Source organism: Myotis daubentonii, chromosome 9 (assembly GCF_963259705.1).
Source record: "Myotis daubentonii chromosome 9, mMyoDau2.1, whole genome shotgun sequence".
Taxonomy (NCBI): Eukaryota; Metazoa; Chordata; class Mammalia; order Chiroptera; family Vespertilionidae; genus Myotis; species Myotis daubentonii.
The window spans coordinates 14,550,690-14,574,221 of NC_081848.1; the positions used below are offsets into that span (position 1 = coordinate 14,550,690).

General features: G+C 41.4%; 1 protein-coding gene across 5 annotated transcripts in view; it reads right to left on the reverse strand.

The window, feature by feature from the left end:
* Positions 1–2,734: 2,734 nt before the first annotated feature.
* EXPH5 (exophilin 5) overlaps positions 2,735–23,532 on the reverse strand; it is a 74,672-nt gene continuing 53,874 nt past the window's right edge. For all 5 annotated transcript variants that reach the window (XM_059707999.1, XM_059708000.1, XM_059708001.1 and 2 more), the window contains 3 exons: positions 22,579–22,627; positions 13,986–14,121; positions 2,735–10,975 (listed from right to left, as the gene is read on the reverse strand). In XM_059707999.1, the coding sequence (XP_059563982.1) occupies positions 5,607–10,975; positions 13,986–14,121; positions 22,579–22,627 (5,554 nt within the window). In that variant the 3' untranslated portion in view covers positions 2,735–5,606. The remainder of the gene's footprint in view (positions 10,976–13,985; positions 14,122–22,578; positions 22,628–23,532) is intronic.

The window sequence follows — 23,532 nt, forward strand, 5'->3', positions numbered from 1 at the left end:
GAAGAACTGGATTATTTGGCATCAGGGCAGGAACTTGAGGGTGAGTTTCTCCCAGAAGGAGGTACTCACAGGGGTCATTGTTCCTATGCTGGGACCTCCCTGGTTGCAGGGCTGACTGGCAGTCATTTCTGTTTGCTTCACCCTGGTGATTCCCTGAGACCCTGCCCTATCCAATTCACAACTCCACCCAACCTGTGTTTAGTGACTTTTGCATATGAATGGCCTGTCTTTGCTTAGGCTTCACACTTTGCTAAAATCTCTCAAACAAGCTGCAGCTGGGTCAGGGAGTCTCAAACCTCTCTATGAAAGGTCCATTTTAGCCCAGATCAGCTGCTACTGCTCATTGCTGCCCTGGTTGCAAGTCTCATAGGGTCCCTTAGCAGCGGTTCTCAACCTGTGTGTCACGACCCCTTTGGTGGTTGAACGACCCTTTCACAGGTGGTGCCTAAGACCATCCTGCATATCAGATATTTACATTACAATTCATAACAGTAGCAACATTACAGTTATGAAGTAGCAAAAAAAATAATTTTATGGTTGGGTTACAACATGAGGAACTGTATTTAAAGGGCCAGAAGGTTGAGAACCACTGCCTTAGAGGTTGGGGGAAACGTGCCGGCGGGGGTGGGGGGGGCGGGGGGCGGGGGGAGAAATGGCATGGGTGTGCTCCTTGGAGGGAGAGTGTACCCTGGGTCCTCTGTCCTGAGCACATTTATGTTTTTTTCAGGTGGAAATCTTAGGGGAGGTCATAGGGGAGTCTATTAAAAGACTATTCATCAGTTTTCCAGGTGTGCTCTTTCAGGGTCGTGGTCTCCATTGATTGGTCACTGCCAGGGCAGGGGGTCATTAGTCAGTGCAGCTGGTCCTAAGGCAGCCAGGGTGTCACTTGCCTGGTTTTGCTGCTTTTGGGCCTGGAGCTGAAATGCAACTGAGGCCTAGATGTTATCTTTAGGGAGGAAAAGGTCAGGATTCTAAACCACATGACCAGTGATATGCTAGGGGAGGACAGCTTACCCCGGGGTGAGGTTCTTGTTTTCCTAGTTTTGCCCTCACTAGGCATCCAGAGTGTTCTGCCCTGGTGAGTTTCTATACCCGGCCCATTGTCCTTGCTGTGCTCATGTGTAACACCCACTGATATTTTGAAGTGCATAATATAATTATATACATACAGTATATTTCTTTTTAAAATCCTTACTGTTGAAAGTATTATATATGTCCCTCTTTTCCCCCATTGACCTCTACCAGCTGCCTCTGCTTCCCCATCCCAGGCTTTCACCCTCCCTATTATCTGTGTGTGTGTGTGTGTGTGTGTATATATGTATATATATATATATATATATATATATATATATATATAGTGTATTTACATTTTTGAGGGTGTCTTGCTACCCTTCCTCTCTTTCCTGATGTTCTTGAACATACCTCCCAACAGCTCCCCACCTTCCACCTCTACCTACTCCAACTCCCTGCTGCAAAGCAGCCTTGTATGTATCCCTCTGTATGTACACATGCACATGCAGGTGTGTTGTTAATAATTACAAAAATGAGATTTTGCTTTTCTCACTCAACAGTACTCATGCAGATTCTTCCAAGTTAATGTATGTGGTTTTATTTTATGCTTTTTAATGGTAATATTACATATGTGTATGTCCCATAAATATATTCAATCATTTTTTATTAGGTATTCACTTTATTTCCAGTTTTTGCTATAATCGAACATTGTAGCAATAAACGCTCTTCTGTGTAAGTCTATACATACTATTGCTTTTATTTCTATTGCTTTCTGGGGAAAATGAATATGGTGATTCAGTATGCTGGCTCACTCAACTTCCTGATTCTGCATCTTCCTGGTCATAACGAGACAACAGCTCCAAATCAACTCAATTCTGTGTCATGGTTTTAGCTTAGTGTCTATTTCCTCAGAACTACCAATGTTGAGTGTGCCGTGCCAGCACAGCCAAGGGTTTGGTGAGCCTGAGGAGGGGTGGTGAAGGATTAAAGAAAAGACAGACAAAGAGAATATAGTTGGGGCTCGGTGGATCTCCTGTGCCTGGACGAGGCCACAGAGAAGGATCCAGCCAGCAAGCTGAGGCTTTATTTTATAGTCAGAGAAAAACAAGGTAGTGGTCAACATAGTTACAATGTTCTTGTAAGTTTCACTTGTCTTGGCAGCACTTGCTGCATCTCCCGCAGCCCATTAGCTACCTAGGAAGGCCCCAGGGGGTGGCCATAAGGTCAAACTTAATTATGCTAAGAGGGCTCTGCCCTCTAAGCTAGGACTTGTTTGTGGCTCTGCCACAGGTTGATCCCAGGCTTAACTTTAGAGCTGCTCCCTACAGTTGAGCAGGAATTAACATTGCATGTCTTATATTACCATTTCAAAGACCTATTTATTTTTCATCATTGCTACCGGGCAGGAAGACCCAGCTCCATGCAGCTCCCTCTTCCTCTATAAATGTGGGAGCTCTCAGAGAAATGCTAGACTTTATTGACTCCTCTTCTGTTAGGCAACTGGGTTCAATGATCTCATTTGTTGGTTGTCTGTTTTGGGGTACAAAGAGAAGAGAGAGGCCCCTGTTTTTTTAAAACCACTCATATGGTTGATATTCAATAATCACCAAAAAGATGTGTTTGAATACTCTAGTACTGTGCCTCTTCCCTTTGTAGTTTTCCTGAAATTTTCACATTTAAAAAATCATCATTTGAGGATGGGAATGAAAACTAAGTCAAACAGTGCATTTATTGAAATCATTTATTTCAACACAGGTATTGTTTTAAGGGTGTGCTTTGTCTTGTTTCACATCTGGAGAACAGGTTTGAGAACAAGTATATAAAAGGATTATTTGACAACATTTTAACAAAAGTGCTTAAGGCTTATTTGTTTCAGGACACAGGAGTTCCTGTTACAAAGAGCCCCTAAGTGGTAATACATCACAAACTTGCTTTGAGAATAAAATATTTACACATTTACACTGTACATCTAACTGGGATATTCTGGAGCAGTACTACTAACATTAACAATAAACTCTTACCAGTAAGGTCTGTTTAATCTGCTGGCATCCTTTTTACAGTTTTTCCAATTTGATTCCCATCTTCACCATCACCTAAGTGGACTTTCTTTCATCACCTCCAATACAGGCACAAACTTACCTCCTACAGTCACTTTTATTAGCTTATTATCAGCCAAAAGCTTGTTAGGAGCAGTTGAAGTTTTATTAACATCAATGTATTTACAATGTAAGGGAATAAACTCTTTAGTGAAAAGTCTCTAAAAATTAAAATAACCTCATTAGGCCCTATTTTAAATGGACTTTACATTTAAAAATTTATGGCTTTAGAAGTCCATTATCTAAACAAGTTAATAATTTACCAGATACTTATTAGTATTGATTCCCTCCTGGATTATTCCATTTATAAGTATAAAAATTACTATTATAAATTACTACAGCTATACCAAAAATGAATATTAAAAGCAGTAGTTTTTATGTTAAAATACATAGAAATTTTCTGTACTTCTTTAACGAAGTGTTTTATAAAAGTATAAAACTATAGAAGGTGCTATTTTAATACATTTTCTGTTTTCTTGATTCTTAAGCCAAACCAACAGCAAACATTACAAATCGTGCAAGTGAGTGCTGACCATCAGTTACCTTTGAAACCAGATATAGTAGATTCCAGTGCAAAGATTCCTCACCTTAACTTACTTATGTTAACAATGTTGTTTCAATGTTAATATAGCCTAAACGCAGTGAAAAATAAGCTAACTTCATCTCCTCTTTTGTAGCATACATGTAGACTCAGATATTTACTGAAATAGAACTCAAAAGCTGATCATTAAAAAAGTCAAGAATCAATATTAAAATATTAATTGAATATCTTTAAATTACATAGAAAATATAGGTCATGGTTTATGAAAACTTTACTTAAATAAGCAGATAAATAGAAAAAGGGAAAGGTAGCATTTACAAACATTCATAACACAAAATATTAAATGTTATTTATTTTTTACCATACAAATTCAAATTAAAAAATATAGAATAGTTGATTTTAAATTCTATTATCAGTCTCTTTAAGATCAAGATTGGTCAGAGCCTGAAGTTTAAAACAATTTACAGATTTAAGGATTAGCTTTCAAGTCAGTTACCACATCTTCATTAGTTTTGAGTTGCATGGGAACAACATAAACTTGCCCTAGCATTTTGCTTCTAAGCCAGGCAATGATTAAGAAGATAATGATAATATAGCACTGTCTTGAATTTTATCAGTTCCAGATCTCCATACAGGTCACCAACACCTATCATTATCCTTAATTTATATGGATAAAACAGACTAGTGTGGAAGTAAGTATAAAGAAAACAAGTATAAGCCCACTCATGTTGACCTTCACAGTACTAAGATGGCATGCTTTCTGTAGATTTAGCAAATTATCTTTATTCTGATTAGGAGGAGAGAAATCCCCCTGAAGTTCTGCATGGCAACTAAAGTGTTAGGAAAGTCAGGTTATCAGAGCGTATGGGAAGTTATTTAGTCGGATAAATTACTGAAAGAATGATAGTGACAAGCCCTTAGAAGATCTGCCTTGTTATTTCTAAAGGTTTGGTAAATGATCCCACAGGTTAGGGACTTGGCGAAGGTTACCACTGGAAACTTACGACTAAAATGTCCCACATGGAAAAAAGTATTCAATCCTGCAATGAAGAAATGGAAAAATGTAGTATGGAAATGGGAAAAACCAGTTGCTTAGAGAGCTGCAATAGGAATTTCAGTCTAAAGAAGGGATGTCTACTTGTCTCCACCACTCAGTTATGTTTCTTTCCTAAGCAGAAATTCTGTGGCCAAGCCTTCTGTCCCCTCCCCTCAGGTCCTTGACTTAATTAAAATTTAGCTCTTAAGAATTCAGCCAATTCTTACAATTTCAAAGGAATTCCTACAAGTGTTGTTTGGCTTCCTAGGAATTCAGCTCCTTATCTATCATCTCAATAAGCACTCAAGACATGTGCCTCCCTGGCTCCACCGTGGATACAATAGGACGTCCTTATAAAAATTCCTTTTTTCTTTGTCAAAGAAAATAAAGCCTAAACCCTAAACCTCCTAAATGTTGATGAGTTAAACAGGATGATACTATTTACACCACTGTCATCATCCCTACCTTCTATTTAATGCCATGATATGGGGTGTGGGCCAGAGGAGGGCAATAGAGTTTTGCAGTTGGACTAGGTAACTAGTAAGTTTTGTATGTGTTTGGGATATTAGGGTTGTAAATCACAATGGAAGGTATATAAAAAAAAAGTCAGGGGGAAAATAGAGCAGAAAGCCAATACTGAACCGTGAACTAGAGACTGAACTGGGTGTAGGGGAGGAAGGCTAAGGATATATATATAGAGGAAGAAAATAGCAGAGAATCCCTCAAAATGAGAATTGGTTGCTGTGGAATTCCGAAAGTAGAGGGGAAAAAAGAAAAAGAATTTGGGTTGCTTCAGAGCAGGTACTGCCCAAATAGATTTTCCTTTTTTATATATTTGTTCTTCCCATAGACACACACAATTATACTTAATTTCCACTATAAGCTTTTGGAGAAAAGGTTATGCATTTTATTGAAAAAAGCCTTACAGTTCTGACTCTTTGTCATTTTCATCCAGGTAGTACTCATCGTCTGTGGTTGTGTCTGTGTCACAGTCTGAGTCCAGTGGATCCTCTTCATAGATATTAAGTGGTACATTTGGAGGTAAGCCACCTTCTGGCGTCAGATTGCTAGGAGAATCTGAGCTCGATGACTCCATTGGGTTAGGAGGGTGAACTGTATCATCTTTCAGGAAGCCAGGGTTCTTCAGAAAAGTTGGTTTCCATAGCCTTCCTTGTGTGAGTGACCTCTTTACATTCTCCAAGAAAGCCAACTGCTGTTCTTTCCCAAATATCCCATAGTCAATAGGTCTGGATATAGATGTTGCTGACTTGGGACCCGTTTCTGCCCTGCCACTCTGCAAAGCCCAGCTTTCATTTTCATCACAGGAGGAAAGTTCAGAAAAGGACTTGAATCTTCGACTGGACTCACTGTTGTTAGGGAATTCGTTCCCAAGGGTCAGGCGGCTCAGGGCATTGTCAATAGAAGTGCTTTCAGAAAAATGGCGCTCCCTGGCTTTCGGAGGATGACTTTGGCGTAGCAGATTGCCGTGCACATGGATATTTTTTAAACTCTTTGAACGATAGGGGTGTGGCTCAGGTTCCCACTCCTGAGATGCAGTGCTCCTTTGTTGTTGCTGACACATGGCCAGTGGGATGCTCACTGTAGATTTCTCCGCAGGCTCCAATGGTAGACGAGGGGTCAGCCTCCTCAAATGGCTGGAGAAATCGGCTTCGCTGAGGCTGGTGAAGGTGGGTTGGGCCAGGGCTCCCGACTCTCTTTCCAAACTCTGAACTACTGTTACATCTTTAGAATTCTCATGCTTTGGTGGTGATTCTGAGATATTTCTAAACTCATCCTGACGTGGTTGTGAAATGCTGCTAGACTTCTGATTGCTTAAGTGTGTGGAAGCTTCTCTGTTGGATATCATAGTAATCTGGAAAGGGTCCTCAGATTTCTTCACACCCATTCCATCATGATTCAACTTGTTTTCATCTGTAGATTCTGTGAACTTTGGAGTAGGCTCAGGGGACAGTGGGTTGCAGTCTGGTGTGCCAAGAGATAAACCACCGAAGCCAGAGCTGTTCTCACCATGGGGGAAGATAGTAGCTATATGTCTTCTGGGGCTTACATCTTTAGCTGGAAATTTTCTGCTTGCTTTGGACATGGTCGCCAATCTGTGTTTAACGGAAGATCTGCTTTTCCCCTTTTCTAGGTCATCCAAACCGGTTTTGTTTTTATTGCTTCCTGCAGGAAGTGAGAGTTGATCCCCTGCCAATCCCTGTGTTTCATCTTTAGCCTTCCCATTCTTTGTCAGAGTTACCTCCTGACTTCTTTGAGGTAGTTCTTTGGGTTCCGACTGCAAACTATCCAAATCTCGTTCACCTGAACAAGTCTCATCGAGATGTAGTTTATGCAAAGCTGGAGTAAGAGCAAAGACTTGGCTTTCTGAGTCAGCAAGTGCTTTATCCGTCTTTTTTTGGAAATCTGCTCCTCTGACTTTCCTAGGCTGCAATCCATTGGAGCGGCCATCTTTAGCGATGCCCGTGCTGACTTTCTGAAGACACTTTGCGCTTCCAGTAGTTGTGATGGCTACACCACCACCTGCACACTCCCCAGAACTTCTTCTGGTTTTCAGATTTTCAGTGTTCCCTTCTGAATGGGCTGGAGGATTAGAAGGACCACTGTCAGCAGATTTAACGGAGTGCTGACAATTTTCAGATTTCTCTTCTGTGACTTTTTCCCCCTGAAGCATTGATGAAGTATGCAGGGTTTCACTTTGCAACTTTCCCCCCATCTTTTTCTTGCTTTGTGAATCACCTAGAGGTGTTTTAGCTAAGTTACCTGGGGACGTTTCTCTAGTTTTAGATTCTCCTTTATGAAGAGAAACATCTGCCTCAATAGAAGCCATTTCCTGTAGGGTGGGTTCTGAGGGCCCAATACTTGGTAATTGTGAAACAGTCTCATTCTCAGTGTTGTGAGAAAGGCAACTGCTGTTTTCCTGAGACGTTAGGTCTTCAGATGAAGTTGTTCCTGACTGCTCGTGTGTAGAATGATTCAGTTTCTCTTTTTCTAAAGTATCAGGGAATGTTTCAGATGCCACTTTAGTTGATTCTGTAAGTGCGTCAATATTTTCAGTATACTTTTGGAGGAGGCTACAGAATTTTTTGCTGTGTTTCCTTGGTAGAGTGTAATATATTGACACGATCTCAAGACACTTTACATTCTCTTCATCACCCGAAACAGAAAACATACTCGTAGTCTTAACTTTATGTAATGTTTTCCCACTTTTTCCCCCTGACATAGCCGAAGAAAGGGGTAAAGGGTCTTCATTTGAAAGGGAAAATGTACCTGTCTTGGAGGCAACAATTTTACCATCCTTCTCAGTGCATTCTTGACAGTGTTCCTTTCCGTGGTGTCTTCTCGTTAAAGAACAATCCCTAACAGATGAGTCACTTTCCAGAGGGTTCATGGTTTTCTCCCAAGGTCGTAGTGTTATAGCAGAAGCATCCATGTCTGTGATCAAGCATTTTTCTCTCTCATCTTTTCCAAGGGAGGCATATGGTACCCCTAAAGGACATGACACAGCCCTCTTGATGAGGAATGGAAGGGGTCCTTTTCTAATGAAAGCAGGTCCAGTGTTTGTCATCCTCTCTGTGGCTTTAGGCCCAGCTGAGGCAGAGTCTGAAACTACTTTGGCACAGCTGATTTCTGACTCAGAAGAACTGGGGCTGAACTTGTTTGATGTGTCTCTCCCTATTGGATCCTCTACATCAGTTTCAGATTGGCATGGAAGTGGCTTATTCCTAAATGAAGGAGCCATTATCTTACTTTCTGACTTCCTGCTGTTCATGGGGAAACTGGCTGCTGTTCTTGGTAAGCTACAGGAAATTGTGTGAAGCTCAGGAGCCGTGGAATCACTTGGATTCACCTCCACGAGGCTACTGCTGCCACTTGTGGGTGCTGATTTACTTTCTGTTTTGCTCAACTTTTCAAGATAGGATATACGCCGTCTTACTTTTCCTTTTCCCCTTCCAGCCCTGACAGGAGAATGTGAATGGCGTCTGACATCAACCACTTTGTGATGGATAGGCACAAAACTAGCATCTCTGCTTTCATTTTCTGAAGGGCTCGAGGTAAATGGATTATTTTGATGCTTGCTATTATTGTCTTCATTTTCTTTTTCCCTCAAAGATGGATCTTTGCCTGAAAGACTTTTCCCAGAGAACACTGTAGTAGAAGGACCTATCAGAGCACCAAGGAAACCATTACTTGATGGCGAAGAATCTGGTGCTGTACCTGATGGCAGACCTAAAGAATCACATGGGATATTGTGGCCCGCAGTTGACTTGCTACCATTGGTGGAATGAGTTTTGGTACATTGTTCTTCCTTGGTATCTAAAACAGCAGACATTTCTGGTGACTGTGTATTTTGATTACCAGTAGATTCAGAGCTCCAGTGGCTACTTTCAATAGTACTTGAAATAGCTTCATTGCTTACTGTTAATTCCTGGAGGTCACCTTCACTTGGGCTGGGAATCAATGATGGTATTCTGCTCTCCTGAATGAAAGGAAAGGAAGTTGCTGGGCCAAGTTTTCTGTTTTCAGTGTAACTCTGATCTTTCTTTGGTTCATTGGCCTTACCTCTCTGTGATATATGAATTTTGGAGACATCTTTCCCAGAAATGACTTGGGGTGACTTTTTTGAACTTTTTGTGGTAGATGCATTAAAAACAAGTCCGTTGGTTTTGGCTGAGTCTCGGGAGAGGGAACTTTGAAAATCAGCTAAAGGATTAGAGATTACTGTCTCTGAAACAGGTTGGGGCTTTTCACTTGTTGTGTTTGTCTGGTCCATCTTGTTTAGTTGTCTGTCTTTTTCCAAAATAGATCCATTTAAGTCTTGCTCATCATTCACTTCTGAGGCCAAGATGTTGGGTTGGCCTTGAGTAAGAGATGGGGAATCAACTGAATCGCTGTTGGTCACAGTGACTTCTGTGTAGCTTCTTACTAGAAGAGAGGCAGGCTTACTTTTCTGCCAAGTGACCGTGGGATTCTGAAAGTTGGGACCCTGACAATTCCCTTTGTCATCAGAAATCTGGGGAAAGGAACTTCTGAATGAGGATGCCAGAGTCGGAGCAGTTCCAAATGAGTAAGGTTCTTTGTTTCCATGTACTTCTACAGGAGAACTGTCCTGTTGACATCCTAACCCCCTAGATTTGATGTGATAGTTTGAACCCACCGTGGAGCACATATTTGGCGTGCCAAAATGAGTCATCTGGTTTCCATTACCTTGTGACACCTCCATGCTCTCTAGTGTAGACGTCTGAGGATCAAACTGCCAGGGATATGGCTCTTCATGGTCTCTGGAAATATTTGTTCTGTAGCTAGGTGAAAATGATGCCCAGTGTTGGGAAGGAACATTATGGCTGTGACCAGCTGATGCACAGTTTGCCTCAGGGGAAGTCATTTCAAAGTCTCTGTCAGAAGTGAAAGGTTTCCTACTTTGATGAAAGCCAGACCAGGGAGCATGTTCTTCCTGTTGGCCCCCAAAAGGACTTTGTCTAAATCTCTGTTGCCTGCTCCGTCCAAAGGTATTGCTAAAAAAAGACCTCGCAAATGGGTTGTCTTGACGGTAGAATGGCATGTTCTCTGAGTTCTCAAACGGGTCCGGACTCACTGTGCTATCCATGGGGGAATTTAAACTTACATTTTGGTAAATAGTCTGTGAATGATAAAATTCATATCTCCTAGTCTCCTGAAAACACCTGGGATACATATACTGGTCAGCAGGGTCAATTTCCATTGGTGATGGTGCCCTCAGGAACTCTTCCCGGTTCGGCCTCTCTCCAGAAGAATCTGATCTGTTCCATATGATGGATGATAAAGGGGTTCTCTTTGGGCTCTGCTGGTGGCTTGGTGTCATAAATCCACTCTTGTTCTGAGTAGTGGCTGGAAAATGTATGCTTCTTGTTGTGAAACGCCCTGCGGCTGGGGAGGCTAACCGTTGCCTGCTGTCAAAACACAGAGAAGTGCTGCCGAAAGCACTCTTTTGCGCATAATCTTCTTTTAAAACTCGGGGCTCCCTTGTTCTGTACATATCATAAATGGTCCTTGTTCTAGGAGAAAAGGTTCTAAATCCTTCTCTAGGAGCTCCTGGTCTGAGGATGTCATAGAAAGACATATTAGAAGTTTCATTAGAGCGGGTTTTGTGCCTTCCGGTGGTATTACCATGTCGGTTCCCACTGGAGTAAAAATGACTGAACTGTGTTCTTGGTCCATAGTCGAGAGGCGTTCTTGAATTCACTGAGCTTGAAGACTGCTCCTGAGCCAGAGTGCTATCCAAGTCATCTAAAACTGAAAGGAGAATATGAGTGACATTTTGGTATAGCATTTTAGCCTAATAACTTGAGTTGTTGGGGCCCCTCTTGAAGAAACATAATAATTTTATATTTATCATATTATCATAGATGTGATGACATTAGTTTTGATTATAATTTTACAATAGTCTGACTTTTACAAAGCTGTAATGAAAGTTTCTTTTTCATAGTTTTTCAAAGTTAATTTCCCATAATGCCTTAATGGACATAAAGCTACATTTTCCCAAATGACAGGTTTTAATCGTGGCTTCTTTTAATACTTCTTTTGTGTCACTAAGTGGCTAAAGTATTTACAGCCATGTTTACCTCAGAGGATTGTAATAGAAATGAGAGCCTGTAAACAACATGTGATTTCTCAGTTCTACATTAAGAAAACAGTATTACCACCAAAAGTTTAACACCTAATTTATAAACATACTTGGATGGATCTGAGCAATTTATAAAATTTAAAGTTCTATACAATATTGTTAAATGATTTGCTAATGGTAGATTGTTTTTCCTGGAAAAATTAAGACCTATTAGTACTCACTTATTGAAAAAAATTTATTGATTGATTTTAGAAAGAGAGGAAGGGAGAGAGAGAGTGAGAGAGAAACATCGATTTTTGTAGTTTCACTTATTTATAAGGCCCATTAGCACTCCTTTAAGATAGCACTTCCTATGTGTCATGCACAATTCTAAGCACTTAAATTTATTAACTCATTAAATCCGCACCTAACCTTATAAGATTTGGTGTTATTACTAGTCTTGTTTTAAAAATGAGGAAACTGAGGCACAAAGAGATGAGGTAAGTTGCTAAGGTCACACCGCTAGTAAGTACATGGATACAGGCAGTCTGTCTCCGGGGGCCATACACGCAACCGCTACGCAAGGCCACCTCAGTGCCGTAAAAGTTCACTTTTCACTATTTCTTTTAATGGATTATAGAGATGATTTCACTATGAGCTCACAATGTTACAAGGTTGTGAATGGCCACTGTCAAACAATGTTTACCGTTCTCTCAGTAGCAAGGTCAGAGAATGGTGTCCAAGTTAGGACCTACTGACCTCCTTCTCATGCCAGGGACCTAGGCCAACCCCAGACCAGTGCTCGGGCTTCCTAGGTCCACATCTCTGTGCTCTGACCAGTCACAGGGTATTTGCAGTTGGTATCTCTTTGAATTGTGTTTATTTAATCATATTTGACATCTTTTTCTCAATAAAAACCTGTTAGAGTTTAAATAGGACCATAATCTTCTAAAGTTTTAAGATTCCCTAAAGCCCACATTGTAGTAGATATAATTTTACCATATTCATGTTACAATGACTATAAGTCGATGAAATCTTTATTGAAGAAATGTTCATTAAAGAAGGTAAAGTCTTTATGAGAAACAAGTTAGGGGATTATTTAAATTGCTAAGGCGTTTTTACAGAAATCTTCCATTCTGAGTTACATAAAATGGTGCACTCTCCTCGGTTATTTAAAATTATTTGTTATCAAAGTATTTGATTTTAACAATGATAGGGAAAGCGAGGCATATCAGTATCTGAGTGAATGTAAGTGTGATGTACTTGTGACATGTCAATTAGGGCAGGTGCTGAAGGGGTTTTGGGCCTCTGTTCTGGATTACCCCTACCCTATATTATTTGTAAGTTGGTGCTATTAAGTTTGCACAGCCAGTAGAAGAACTGATCTTGAGCCTTAACGATCTGTAACTAAGGAATTCCTCAGGGAATCATCCTGTCAGTGCTTTAATGAAAAAAAAAAAAATTATCTCATCTCTGAAATCATTTATCCCACATATCCACAAATAAAATAATCAAGCAATGCCAAACTATAGGTGGGGCAAAAAGGGAAATACTCCAAAAACAACAACAACAAGACAAAACCCAAAACTATGTGATGAGTAACATAATCTGCCTTTGAAATAATTATAACAAAATCTCCTTGAATGCTATTCTCCCTTTAAAGCTGTTCGTAGTTTTTCTTTCCTGAAATAAAGTCTTTCGCTGACTATAAAAGCAATATGTGGCTATAACAGAACATACAGGAAAGAATAACGAAAGAGGTAAAATCACCTGGAATCCTCCTCAGAGGGTACCACTCCTTATATCCCCATAGAACCCCAAACTGGCAATGCTGTTTTACTCACTACTCTTGAGGTTTTTTGTTTTTCTTTTTTCAAATATCCTGTTCTGCTTCTCCTCTTTATTTCCAGAGAGGCGAAGTCATTTTTTTCCATTTCCTATACTATTGCTCTCCTCTACCAGCAAAACCCTTTTCTGAAACAGATTTTCCTCTGGGTCTCTTTCCTCGGAAGCAAGTTGTCTGCCGGGAACCATCTTACTAGAAGGGGTCCCCAGGTTGCCAGTCAGCTGGGTGCCTCTCACGGACCCCCTCACCTGTCCCAACTACAGGGCCTAGGTGATGTCACTGCCCTTTGCAAATTGAATTTAGTTCTGCAAGTGAAGCCGGGGGTGACTTCAGAGTTACTTTTCCAATGGCCAGACCTCTTTTGATACAGAATAACCTATGTAAAGGCGAGCTATATTCACATAATAATAGCACCCAGGCATGGGTTGTACTTTTGGAATCTCTTTCTTTATGGCTATCTATCGTACAAGGTTAACTGTTTAACAACAATTAGATTTCATCACAGTGCATTTAGGTAGGTCCTAATCAGTAATAATAAAAGCTTACTAAGAACAGTAAACTTTATAGATACATTTCCTAAAGGTGTATTTCCTTTTCAACTGAGGTTAAATATTAAACATTATGACCATTCCATAGATTTATCAGCCTTGGTCTGAGAATATTTGCTTAGATTATATTTAAACTTAAGATTCTTTAATATTTGTGTTAATAACATATAACAGCATCCTCTTTAAGTAAGGTAAACAAGAGGATTTAAAAAATAGAGTTTGATATGTTTTGAGGATTTTCATACAAACTGTAATTATTTGCTTTAGTTTAGGGCGTTGCAAAGAGGATTTAATGCATAGACTTACCTCGGAAGAACTCGTTGTCTAGCACAGAAGTACCCCACGGCGGCACACTGCTTCCCTCCCTCATGCCTGCTGGCCTGGGCGCAAATGCACTGTCCACTGGGTGGTTTTCCAGAGGTGAATTGTATCGTTTTGCCTGCTAATTTTAAAATAGAAAATGCAATATTATTTCTGGAACTTCTGTAGACAGAATACTCACATATCCCCACAGAAATTTTCATTGCTTAAAAGTACTGCTCTAAGGACTGCCATCAATTTTTCTAACATTTGTTCCTCAACTTAATAGTGTTTTGTTGTTTCTGTCATTTTCAAGTGATCACAAACTTCTCCTTACCTATGTCAATTCTTTTTCTATGAGTCTTCAGGCAAGATATTGAGTCTTTCTCTGCCAAAGACTCCTACAAACTTAAACAGCACTACACAAACCTTAGGGAAATCCTTCAAAAACAGGAAAGAAATTGAACTCTTTTAAGTTGGGAGTATTGTCTCCATGGCCCCAATGGCTAGAATTTTAGATTTCTTATCACTGTACCTATTCTATCAAGAGGTGGTTAGCTGAAGCTGGAAGTGGACCTTAAGATTTGTGAACTTCCCTTTTCTCCACATCCTTGCACTGTTGGTGGGAATGCGGATTGGTGCAGCCACTGTGGAAAGCAGTATGGAGTTACCTCAAAAAGTTAAAAATGGAGCCATGGCCAGTGTGACTCAGTGGTTAAAATGTCGGTCCCTGCACCGAAGGGTCACAGGTTTGATACCTGGTCAAGGGCATGTACCTGGGTTGCAGGTCTGATCCCTGGCCCAGGTCTGGGCATGTGTGGGAGGCAACCAATTGATATGTCTCTCTCACATTGGTTTCTCTCTCTCCCTCCTCCCTCCTCCCTCCCTCCCTCTCTCCCTTCCACTCTCTTTCAAACCCAATGGGAAAATATCCTCAGGTGAGGATTAACAAAAAATAATAAAAATAAAATAAAAATGGAGCTGCCTTATGACTCAGTGATTACACTTCTGGGAATTTATTTGAAGGAACCCAAACCACTAATTTGAAAAGATATATGTATCCCTGTGTTCATTTCAGTGTTATTTACAAAAGCCAAGATTTGCAGATGAGTGGATGAAACAGCTGTGATACATTTACACAATGGAATACTACTCTGCTGTAAAAAGGAAGAAAATGCTACCGTTTGGGACAGCACAGATGGACCTGGAGAGCATTATGCTAAGTGAAATAAGCCAGTCAGAGAAAGACAAGTACCATATATATGATTTCACTCATATGTGGAGTCTAATGAACAAACTAAACTACCAAGCAAAATAGAGACAGACTCAGAGAGAGCTGGCAGACAGCTCTGGTGGTGGTGGTGGTGGATCAGTTGGGGGAAGGGAAGAGGGATGGAGCAAAAAAGAAAAAAAGGGAACTCATAGACATGGACAACAGTGTGGTGATTTCTGGGGTGGGAGGTGGGTGGCGGTGGCAGAGGGCATAGAGGGGACAAAAGGTGACGGAAAAAATTAAATTTAAAAAAAAAATTTGTGAACTTGCCCAGGCCTGTGTAGCTCAGTAGCTCTCACATCAATGTATGGATCTCTCTCTCTCTCTCTCTCTCTCTCTCTCTCTCTCCCTTCCTCTCTCTCTAAAAATCAATAAACTATTTTTTTTTTTTAAAGAACTTGATGGATGTGGTAGTGGGGGGCAGGGGGGGGGGAGTACTTTTATCCAAAGAGTTCACATAGAATGGTACACTCTACCAGAAAGACACAGATGCTGATTCATAGTTTGGAAACCCAGGTGCTGAAAAGTATGACCTTGTAAAATTTTTCAAAAATCATTGCTAGCTTTACGGGATTTAGGAGAATGATGTAGAGCTAACGTTGCTTTCTTTACTAGCAAATGTTTATTTTGATTTCATCAAACCCATCACTGCCCTACTTTCAAGCTTAATTTGTCCTCATAACCTTGGGGGAATTATCCACTCCCACACCTTCACTTTCTTGCGCCACAACTCCATTTGCATTTCCTCTGCCAAACTGGCTCTGTCACTCCTGACTCCACCTCAGCTAATCCTGCACCCATCCCTGAACCATTCCGGCGTCTTTGTTTTCAGTCCCCTCTGCGACCCAGTCCTTGCCTCTTGACTCCTTTCCTTTCCCAAGTTTTCCCTTCCCATTTGATGTTCACGATTACATTTCATCTCACTCTGAAAGCCTCAGCACAAATCTGGAATCTTTCCAAAACTCCAACTTCTCTCCTTCTCCAGCACAGGTCTGTCCAGTTCTAAAGCTCAGGTTCCCTTAATCCCTACATTCCTCACAATCTAGTATTTTCACTCCCGCCTGTTTTCTTTCTCAAGATCTAGGTCAGTTGTTATAGAAGCCCTGCCCAAATTTCATTGACTTGTGGCATTCATTTCTATGGGAAAGCCATAACTGAATACATACAAGGAAGATTTATTAATAAGAAACAATCCAATCATAATATGTTGGTTATTGCATATAATTTAACACACTAATACAAAATTCAGAAGTAAATGTTAGAAGCAAAACATAACTAGTGAGATACCGACTGTAGGTAATAAAACCAGAAGCTAATCATTTGAGAAATGAGATCAGTTACAGCTAAATTCTTTTCTTTGTAAAATGCATTAAGACATTGTTCTCTTTTGTGCCCTTCCTACTTCTCTCCAAGTCTTCATTTGTGCTAATAACAATCGTCATGCATCATATCAGTCCATTCTTCCCAAATCTGCAGTCTGGTAGTTGGTACAGACTAGGAACATCTGATTAAGAGAATACATTGTCTCTCATACATTTAAAAAATATATATTTTTATTGATTTCAGAGGAGAAAGGAGAGGGAGAGATAGAAACATCAATGATGAGAGAGAATCATTGATTGGTTGCCTCCTGCATGCCCCACACTGGGGATCAAGCCTGCAACCCGGGCATGTGCCCTGACAAGGAATTGAACCATGACCTCCTGGTTCATAGGTTGATGCTTAACCACTGAGCCATGCCAGCTGGGCATCTCCGCCATTTTAACACCCACACAAATGTCAGATTTCCTCTATGTAGACCAGAGTACACTCTTGTGGCCTCCTGGATCACAACCCTTTATAATGAAAATATATATTAAAATGAAAATATAGGAACCAAGGGCTCAGGTAAAAAGATGAACCCCTTTAAGCTGGGAAAGATTACTACCACCTAGAGACCTTGCAAATAACCTCCTTTGGCTGTATGTCTGCCAGATCCTCTACTTCAAGACCAACCCTGCTCACCCAACATGTTAAGAATGCTTCTAACACAGCGAGATCTAAACTATATGAATAAGATAAAATATGGAGAATTTACTTACACTCAACTTTAATTTTGCAAGAATTTTTTTCCAGTGATGAAATGTAAAAAATTAACTGCTAGCCCTGACTGGTTTGGCTCTGTGGATAGAGCGTCAGCCTGCGGACTCAAGGGTCCCAGGTTCAATTCCGGGCAAGGGCATGTACCTTGGTTGCGGGCACATCCCCAGTAGGGGGTGTGCAAGAGGCAGCTGATCGATGTTTCTAACTATCCCTCTCCCTTCCTCTCTGTAAAAAAATCAATAAAATATATATATTTTTTTAAAAAAATTAACTGCTAGTCAGTGGTAGGTATCAGACAGAGAAGACTGAACTCCACCAGTGCCCTAGGGACCCCATTTGCTTAAGCTGTATGTGAGATATTATTATTAGCTGCAACAGCAACTATATACTAATTATTCTAGGCAATGTGCTTAGGGCTTCATATGGATTATTTTATTTCATTATTTTAACAACTCTGTGCAGTTGGTGCTATTATTTTTCCCACTTTGAGAAAAGTGTGTTTGCAAGAAGTCAGGTCACTTGCTTCAGGTCGCAGGGGTAGCGGGAAGGATTCATTTCCAGGCTGTCGGATTACGGAGCCCAGGCTGAATCACCTCTCACTACTTTTTTATTAGCTTATCAGTCTCCTGTACCCTAGCGATAGGCATCTTCCGAGGCCAAGCACAGGTCTTAGAGCCGCTGGACAACACCTGGAATTTCTCGATACCCAGAGCAGAGGTAACATCCTCCGGGCCCAAAGCACACGGTTCCTGTCAGGGCTCAATTTTGGCCTCAGAATCCCCCCCCAAAATAATGTTCCATGCCATGAGGCTGCCATAAAAAATAAAGTGTATTTTCCATTCCTGGCCTAGAAGATGAGGTTGAAACACCTCTACGCAGCAAAATTTTGCCCAAATAATTTTCCAGCTTTTGATTTAAGCCTTTCCCTCCCCAACTCTCTTCAAGGGCCCCGTGCTCTGAGTGCACCACACAGTTCTCTAAAATGCTGCACACATCTTCCTCGGCCTCCACGTCTCTGCTCCTGGTCTTTGCTCTTTCTCTTCTTCTCCTCCTGGAAAATATTAGCTCACCCTTCAGAGTCTAGTTCACATATCATGGTCTCTGTGAGCCCTTCTCCACTTCTCCCAGGAAGAATGAATGACCACAGTATATTTGTATGCGCCTCTGGTATGATAGCTATTATGTCACAGCAAAGTCGTTTACATTCTCATCAACTCTTAAATTACTCCTACATTCATTTTTCAATACACTTTCAAAATAACCTATCTCAGTTAATCCTTAGAACAAATTTGTGAATGAGGTAAGGATTATCATTCCCATTTTGCAGATGAACAAACTGAGTCTTGGGTAAGTGATATGAATAATAAATGGTAGCACGGCTACTCACACTCACTGGATCTGATCCCTAACCCTGTTCTTTCTACTCTGTTGCTTTTACTCATGTACATATCTTCAATTAGATGGTAAATTCTCTGAAGACAGGAACTTTGCTTTAAACATTTCATGCTCTCCATGCACACCATTATGGGCTGATTTACAATATGCCAAGGTAGAAAATTACATTTATAAAATCTCTAGTACACATTATTACGAAGTGGAGATGCTGAATATTTATAACATTAGGATTCAGAAAAGCATGTCCGAGGTGAGAAAGTGTAATGGTTAAACACATGAGTTCCATAGAGATCCAAGTCCCGGCTCTGCCCCTTAATAGCTGTATAACTTTGGGCAAGTTATCACACCTTTCTGTACCTTAGCTTCTTTTTTTGGTAAAATGCGGAAAAAATTATAATAACAGCAGCAGCAAAACCCCCACCTCACCATACGAAATGAATTAAAAGTTGTAGAGCAGCTTGGAATGGTATCCTGTGCTTAGTAAGTCGTATTGTTAGTCATTACTACTCTTCTGTAGTTTCAGTAGTTTCAGAAGATTTCCTGGAGCACTGACAATGAGCTAGAAAAATGTCCCACAGGGTTATAGGCCAGAGTCTCAAAATGCTGGCTTTTAGGATCTCAGTGACATTCTCAAACATGGTGAATCACATGTGAGCAACGTGAGGCCTTTTAAAAGCAACCCCAATGCACTCTACTGATATAGTTTGCAATTCTGACATGACGAGACAAACAAACCTGTCACAGAGTAACCTTAAACTATTTGAGAACTTCCTGGAGCAGACAAACCTGCAGAACAGCTGTTGGAGCAGAAGTCTAAGCCCGCCGATGTTATCAAATGCCTTAGTAAAGTCAACAAAGTAATTTTCCAAGATGTTCCTGAATTTGTTCTGTGTCTGCTTTCTGGCAAAGGTCAAATTCACCAACGCACTTTGTGTCTGAAAACCACCACTCATTCATTTCCTCTTTCAATCTCTGAGTGCTCAGGTTGTGCCAGGATCCCACAGCTGACATACTACCTGACAATAGGCCCCGCCAAAATTGGTTCAGATTTGAGGAGTGATCAAGTGGCCAAGGACATATGTTTCGTTTCTATTCTCATTGACTACTTTGACCTTGGATTTCTCACCTGTAAGGAGATGGAGCTCAACTGACAGCAATTGCTCTTTAAGGAACATTTGGCGATTTCTGGAGATATTTTTTTTTTTAAAAAAATAGTTTTGTTGATGATTTAGAAAGAGAGGAAGGGAGAGGGAGAGAGAGAGAAACATCAATCGGCTACCTCCTGCTCGAGGGAATGGAGCCCAAAAACCGAGCATGTGTCCTGACCGGAAATTGAGCTGGCAACATTTTGGTGCACAAGACGATGCCCAACCAACTGAGCCACATCAGCCAGGGCTGGAGACATTTTTGATTGTCACAACTGAGTGGAGAACCATGGACATCGAGTAGGTAGATGCCAGGCATACTATAAACATCCTACAATACACAGGACAGCCCCAACAGAGAATTATCCAGCCCCAAATGGCAATAGCACTGAGGGTGCGAGCAACTCTGAGCTGCACGTCTCTAAATTTCTCTCTGTTTTCTCAAACCCTTTGTTTCTTTTTCTTTTTTTAAAAAAAAATATATTTTATTGATTTTTTACAGAGAGGAAGGGAGAGGAACAGAGAGCTAGAAACATCAATGAGAGAGAAACATCAACCAGCCGCCTCCTACACACCCCCCACTGGGGACGCGACCGGAACCAAGGCACATGCCCCCGACCAGAACTGAACCCGGGACCCCTCAGTCCGCAGGCCGACGCTCTATCCACTGAGCCAAACCGGCTAGCTCAAACCCTTTGTTTCTTTTAAACCGAAGCAAAATGTTTAAATAGCAGCTTTCTTCTCTTTTGAGTGGAAGGTTGTCTAATAATGTAGTACAGTCTCCTATAAAATACCAGAATCCTCTTTGCACCATTCCTGCCAGGTTGCCAACCAAGTGATGGGAAGTTCATTACCTTAAACCTTAGCAAGAATCCCTCTGGCATCAACAGCCAACTTCCAGCTTCCTGCAGGCTTAAGGGGATAGAGCTTCCATGAATAAGTAATGGAAACCTACATATCATACAAAACCTTTGTTTAAGACCGGGGTGAGGAACCTTTTTTCTGCTAAGGGCCATTTGGATATTTATAACGTCATTCTGGGGCCATACAAAATTATCAACTTAAAAAGGAGCCTGCCATATTTGGTCAAACATTTAATTAACTCACCCCTAATGGCTTGGCAGGGCCAGACCAAATGCTTTTGTGTGCCTTATACACCCCAGAGGTTGGATGGTCCCCACCCGGTTTTAGACAGTAGTTTTATTATTTTCTCCCTCCTACTTCTTATAAAAGTTATTAACTGGGATCAACAATCAGGGGTGCGAGTTGCATGTATTTTCCCAGTTCTGACCTTTTATATCGACACGCTATACACAGTGAAATGGTTAAATGCAAGCAGCAATCGACAGTGCCAAAGAAAGAAATCTATTAATCCCCACATTGGGTTTTCAAATCCCGAGAATTCCAAATTGGCTCTACTGTTTTGTAACTTCTAGGCATTTGCATTTCTTTTTACAGTCCTCATCTGGTTCCGAGGCCAGTGAGGTTGAGCGCTTCTCTCCAAGGAAGAGTGCGGACACAGAAGCATCCTGGAGCAGGCTCTGCCTCTAAGGGAGCAGAGCTCTGTGCGTGCCCCCTCAGTCCACTGCTCCTCTGTTAACGGAGAGTCTGCAGGGAGTGAGCACCCAGGGCTCATGTGCACACAGGGCTTGGGGGCTGACGCCGCTGTAGGCATCATTAACTTCTGCCTGGGAGTTACAGAGACCCAGCATTCCTAACCCTGACTCTACCAATGACCCTAAGGCTGATCTTTACACTCTCTAAACCTCCGTTTTTTCATCTTTCAAATGGGGACTTGGCACAGTTCCTCTGGGGATTAACTGAAATGATCTTTGAGAATGGCAGCTGGTGCTGGTGTCTTGCATATAAAGGAGAGTGACAGGGTTCAGTGTCATCCAGAAAGAAGGAACGATGCAGCATTACTCAGAAGGAAAAAGGGGCTCACTTTCAAAGGACCTCTGTTTATATGCTTTCCTCACCAGAATTCTCCCCCATGCTTTTTGCAAAAACAAATAAAAACAAGAGAGAGAGGTATGACTACTAAGACCACAATGAATTGAAGAATACCTCTACCTCCTCCTGCACTCTAAGATCTCTTCCAAAATTCTCTTTCTTTCAGCTCCAAACCACACGAGTGGCTCAGACAGTCACAGGCATGTGTAGAACCAAAGCGAGGACCACGAACAAACAAGAAATAGAAGACGTACCGCTTTTCAATCTTGTAAGCACGGAGCACACAGATAGATTCCCATCTAAGCCCTTGATGGAGAGTCATGTGGGGACAGTACCCTCCTGTGAGCTTGTTCCGGCCAAAAGCATCCCACCGATCAGTGGCTTCCTCTCTGAATACGAATGATGATCGTACCCAAAAAGGTCCAGCCCAGGTCCACATGGGTTTGCAAAAGTGGCGGTGACGCCTCTTGTCTCTTCCTCCGCCCACCGCTTTAGCCCTGAACAGGAGGGACACGTGGTAAAATATCGGAGATGCCACTGGTGGTGCGAGTGGACACCCAGTGGCCTCGTTCCTTCTTGGCAGAGCCAGAGCCAACGGGAAACCAACCACGCATGGAACACTGTGAGCTCTCTAGGAGACATCTAAGTTTCCTAAGTAATTTTAACGCTGAGCCAAAAAGAATCCTATTGAAATAGATAGCCATCCAGGGATTACATTAATTCTGAATTCCTTTCGTTTCCAGTTACTTACCACAGCAGTTCCCCTCACAGACACAGGAGGTCCCGCGTGGCCGTCACACCTGTGGAAAGAAGTTGAAATAATTTATTTGAAGAAGTGCCTAACTTTTTTACCGGGAGGAAAATCAACAGCCATCTGCCATTATACCTTGCTATCTGGAGAAGATGTGTAGACCCGTGCACCCACACAGCTGTAGATTTCTTAGTGCATTGCTGAAAAAAGTTTCAGAAATCTTTTCCTATGATCGCTTAGGAGGGATGTTTTTACATCTTTGTCACCCAGGGAGTCGAGGAGAAATTACATATTTGAACACAGCATGAGACGTAATAGCAACATGGTTACATTTGTTGAGTGCTTAGCCTAGGTGCAGGCAGTGCTCTCGCAGATGCTCATATTAACTCATTTAAATGCATCACTCTCATGAAGTGGGTACTATGTCTATTCCCCTTTCACAGGCCAGGAGATGGGGGTACAGAGAAGGTAGGAGACACTGCCCAAGCTCCACATCAGTGATTTTCAACCTTTTTCATCTCATGGCACACATAAACTAATTACTAACATTCTGTGGTACACCAAAAATGTATTTTTGGCCGATCTGATAGAAAATAGGTGTAATTTTGACTCATTCACACAGGACAGCTATTGTGTTGTCTGTTGTGGTTAAAAAAATTTTTTTTTATTGACTTCTGAGAGGAAGGGAGAGGGAGAGTTAGAAACATCAACGATGAGAGAGAATCATTGATCGGCTGCCTCCTGGACGCCCCCTACTGGGGGTTGAACCCACAACCGGGCATGTGCCCTGACTAGGAATTGAACCGTGACCTCCTGGTTCATAGGTTGACACTCAACTACTGAGCCACACCAGCCAGGCTGTTGTCATTTTTTATTTGACAATAGGGAAAAGAGGTTGGTGCCCCCTGACTAAATAGTCAGGTATTGCATGTTATAAAAATTCTTGTGGCACAC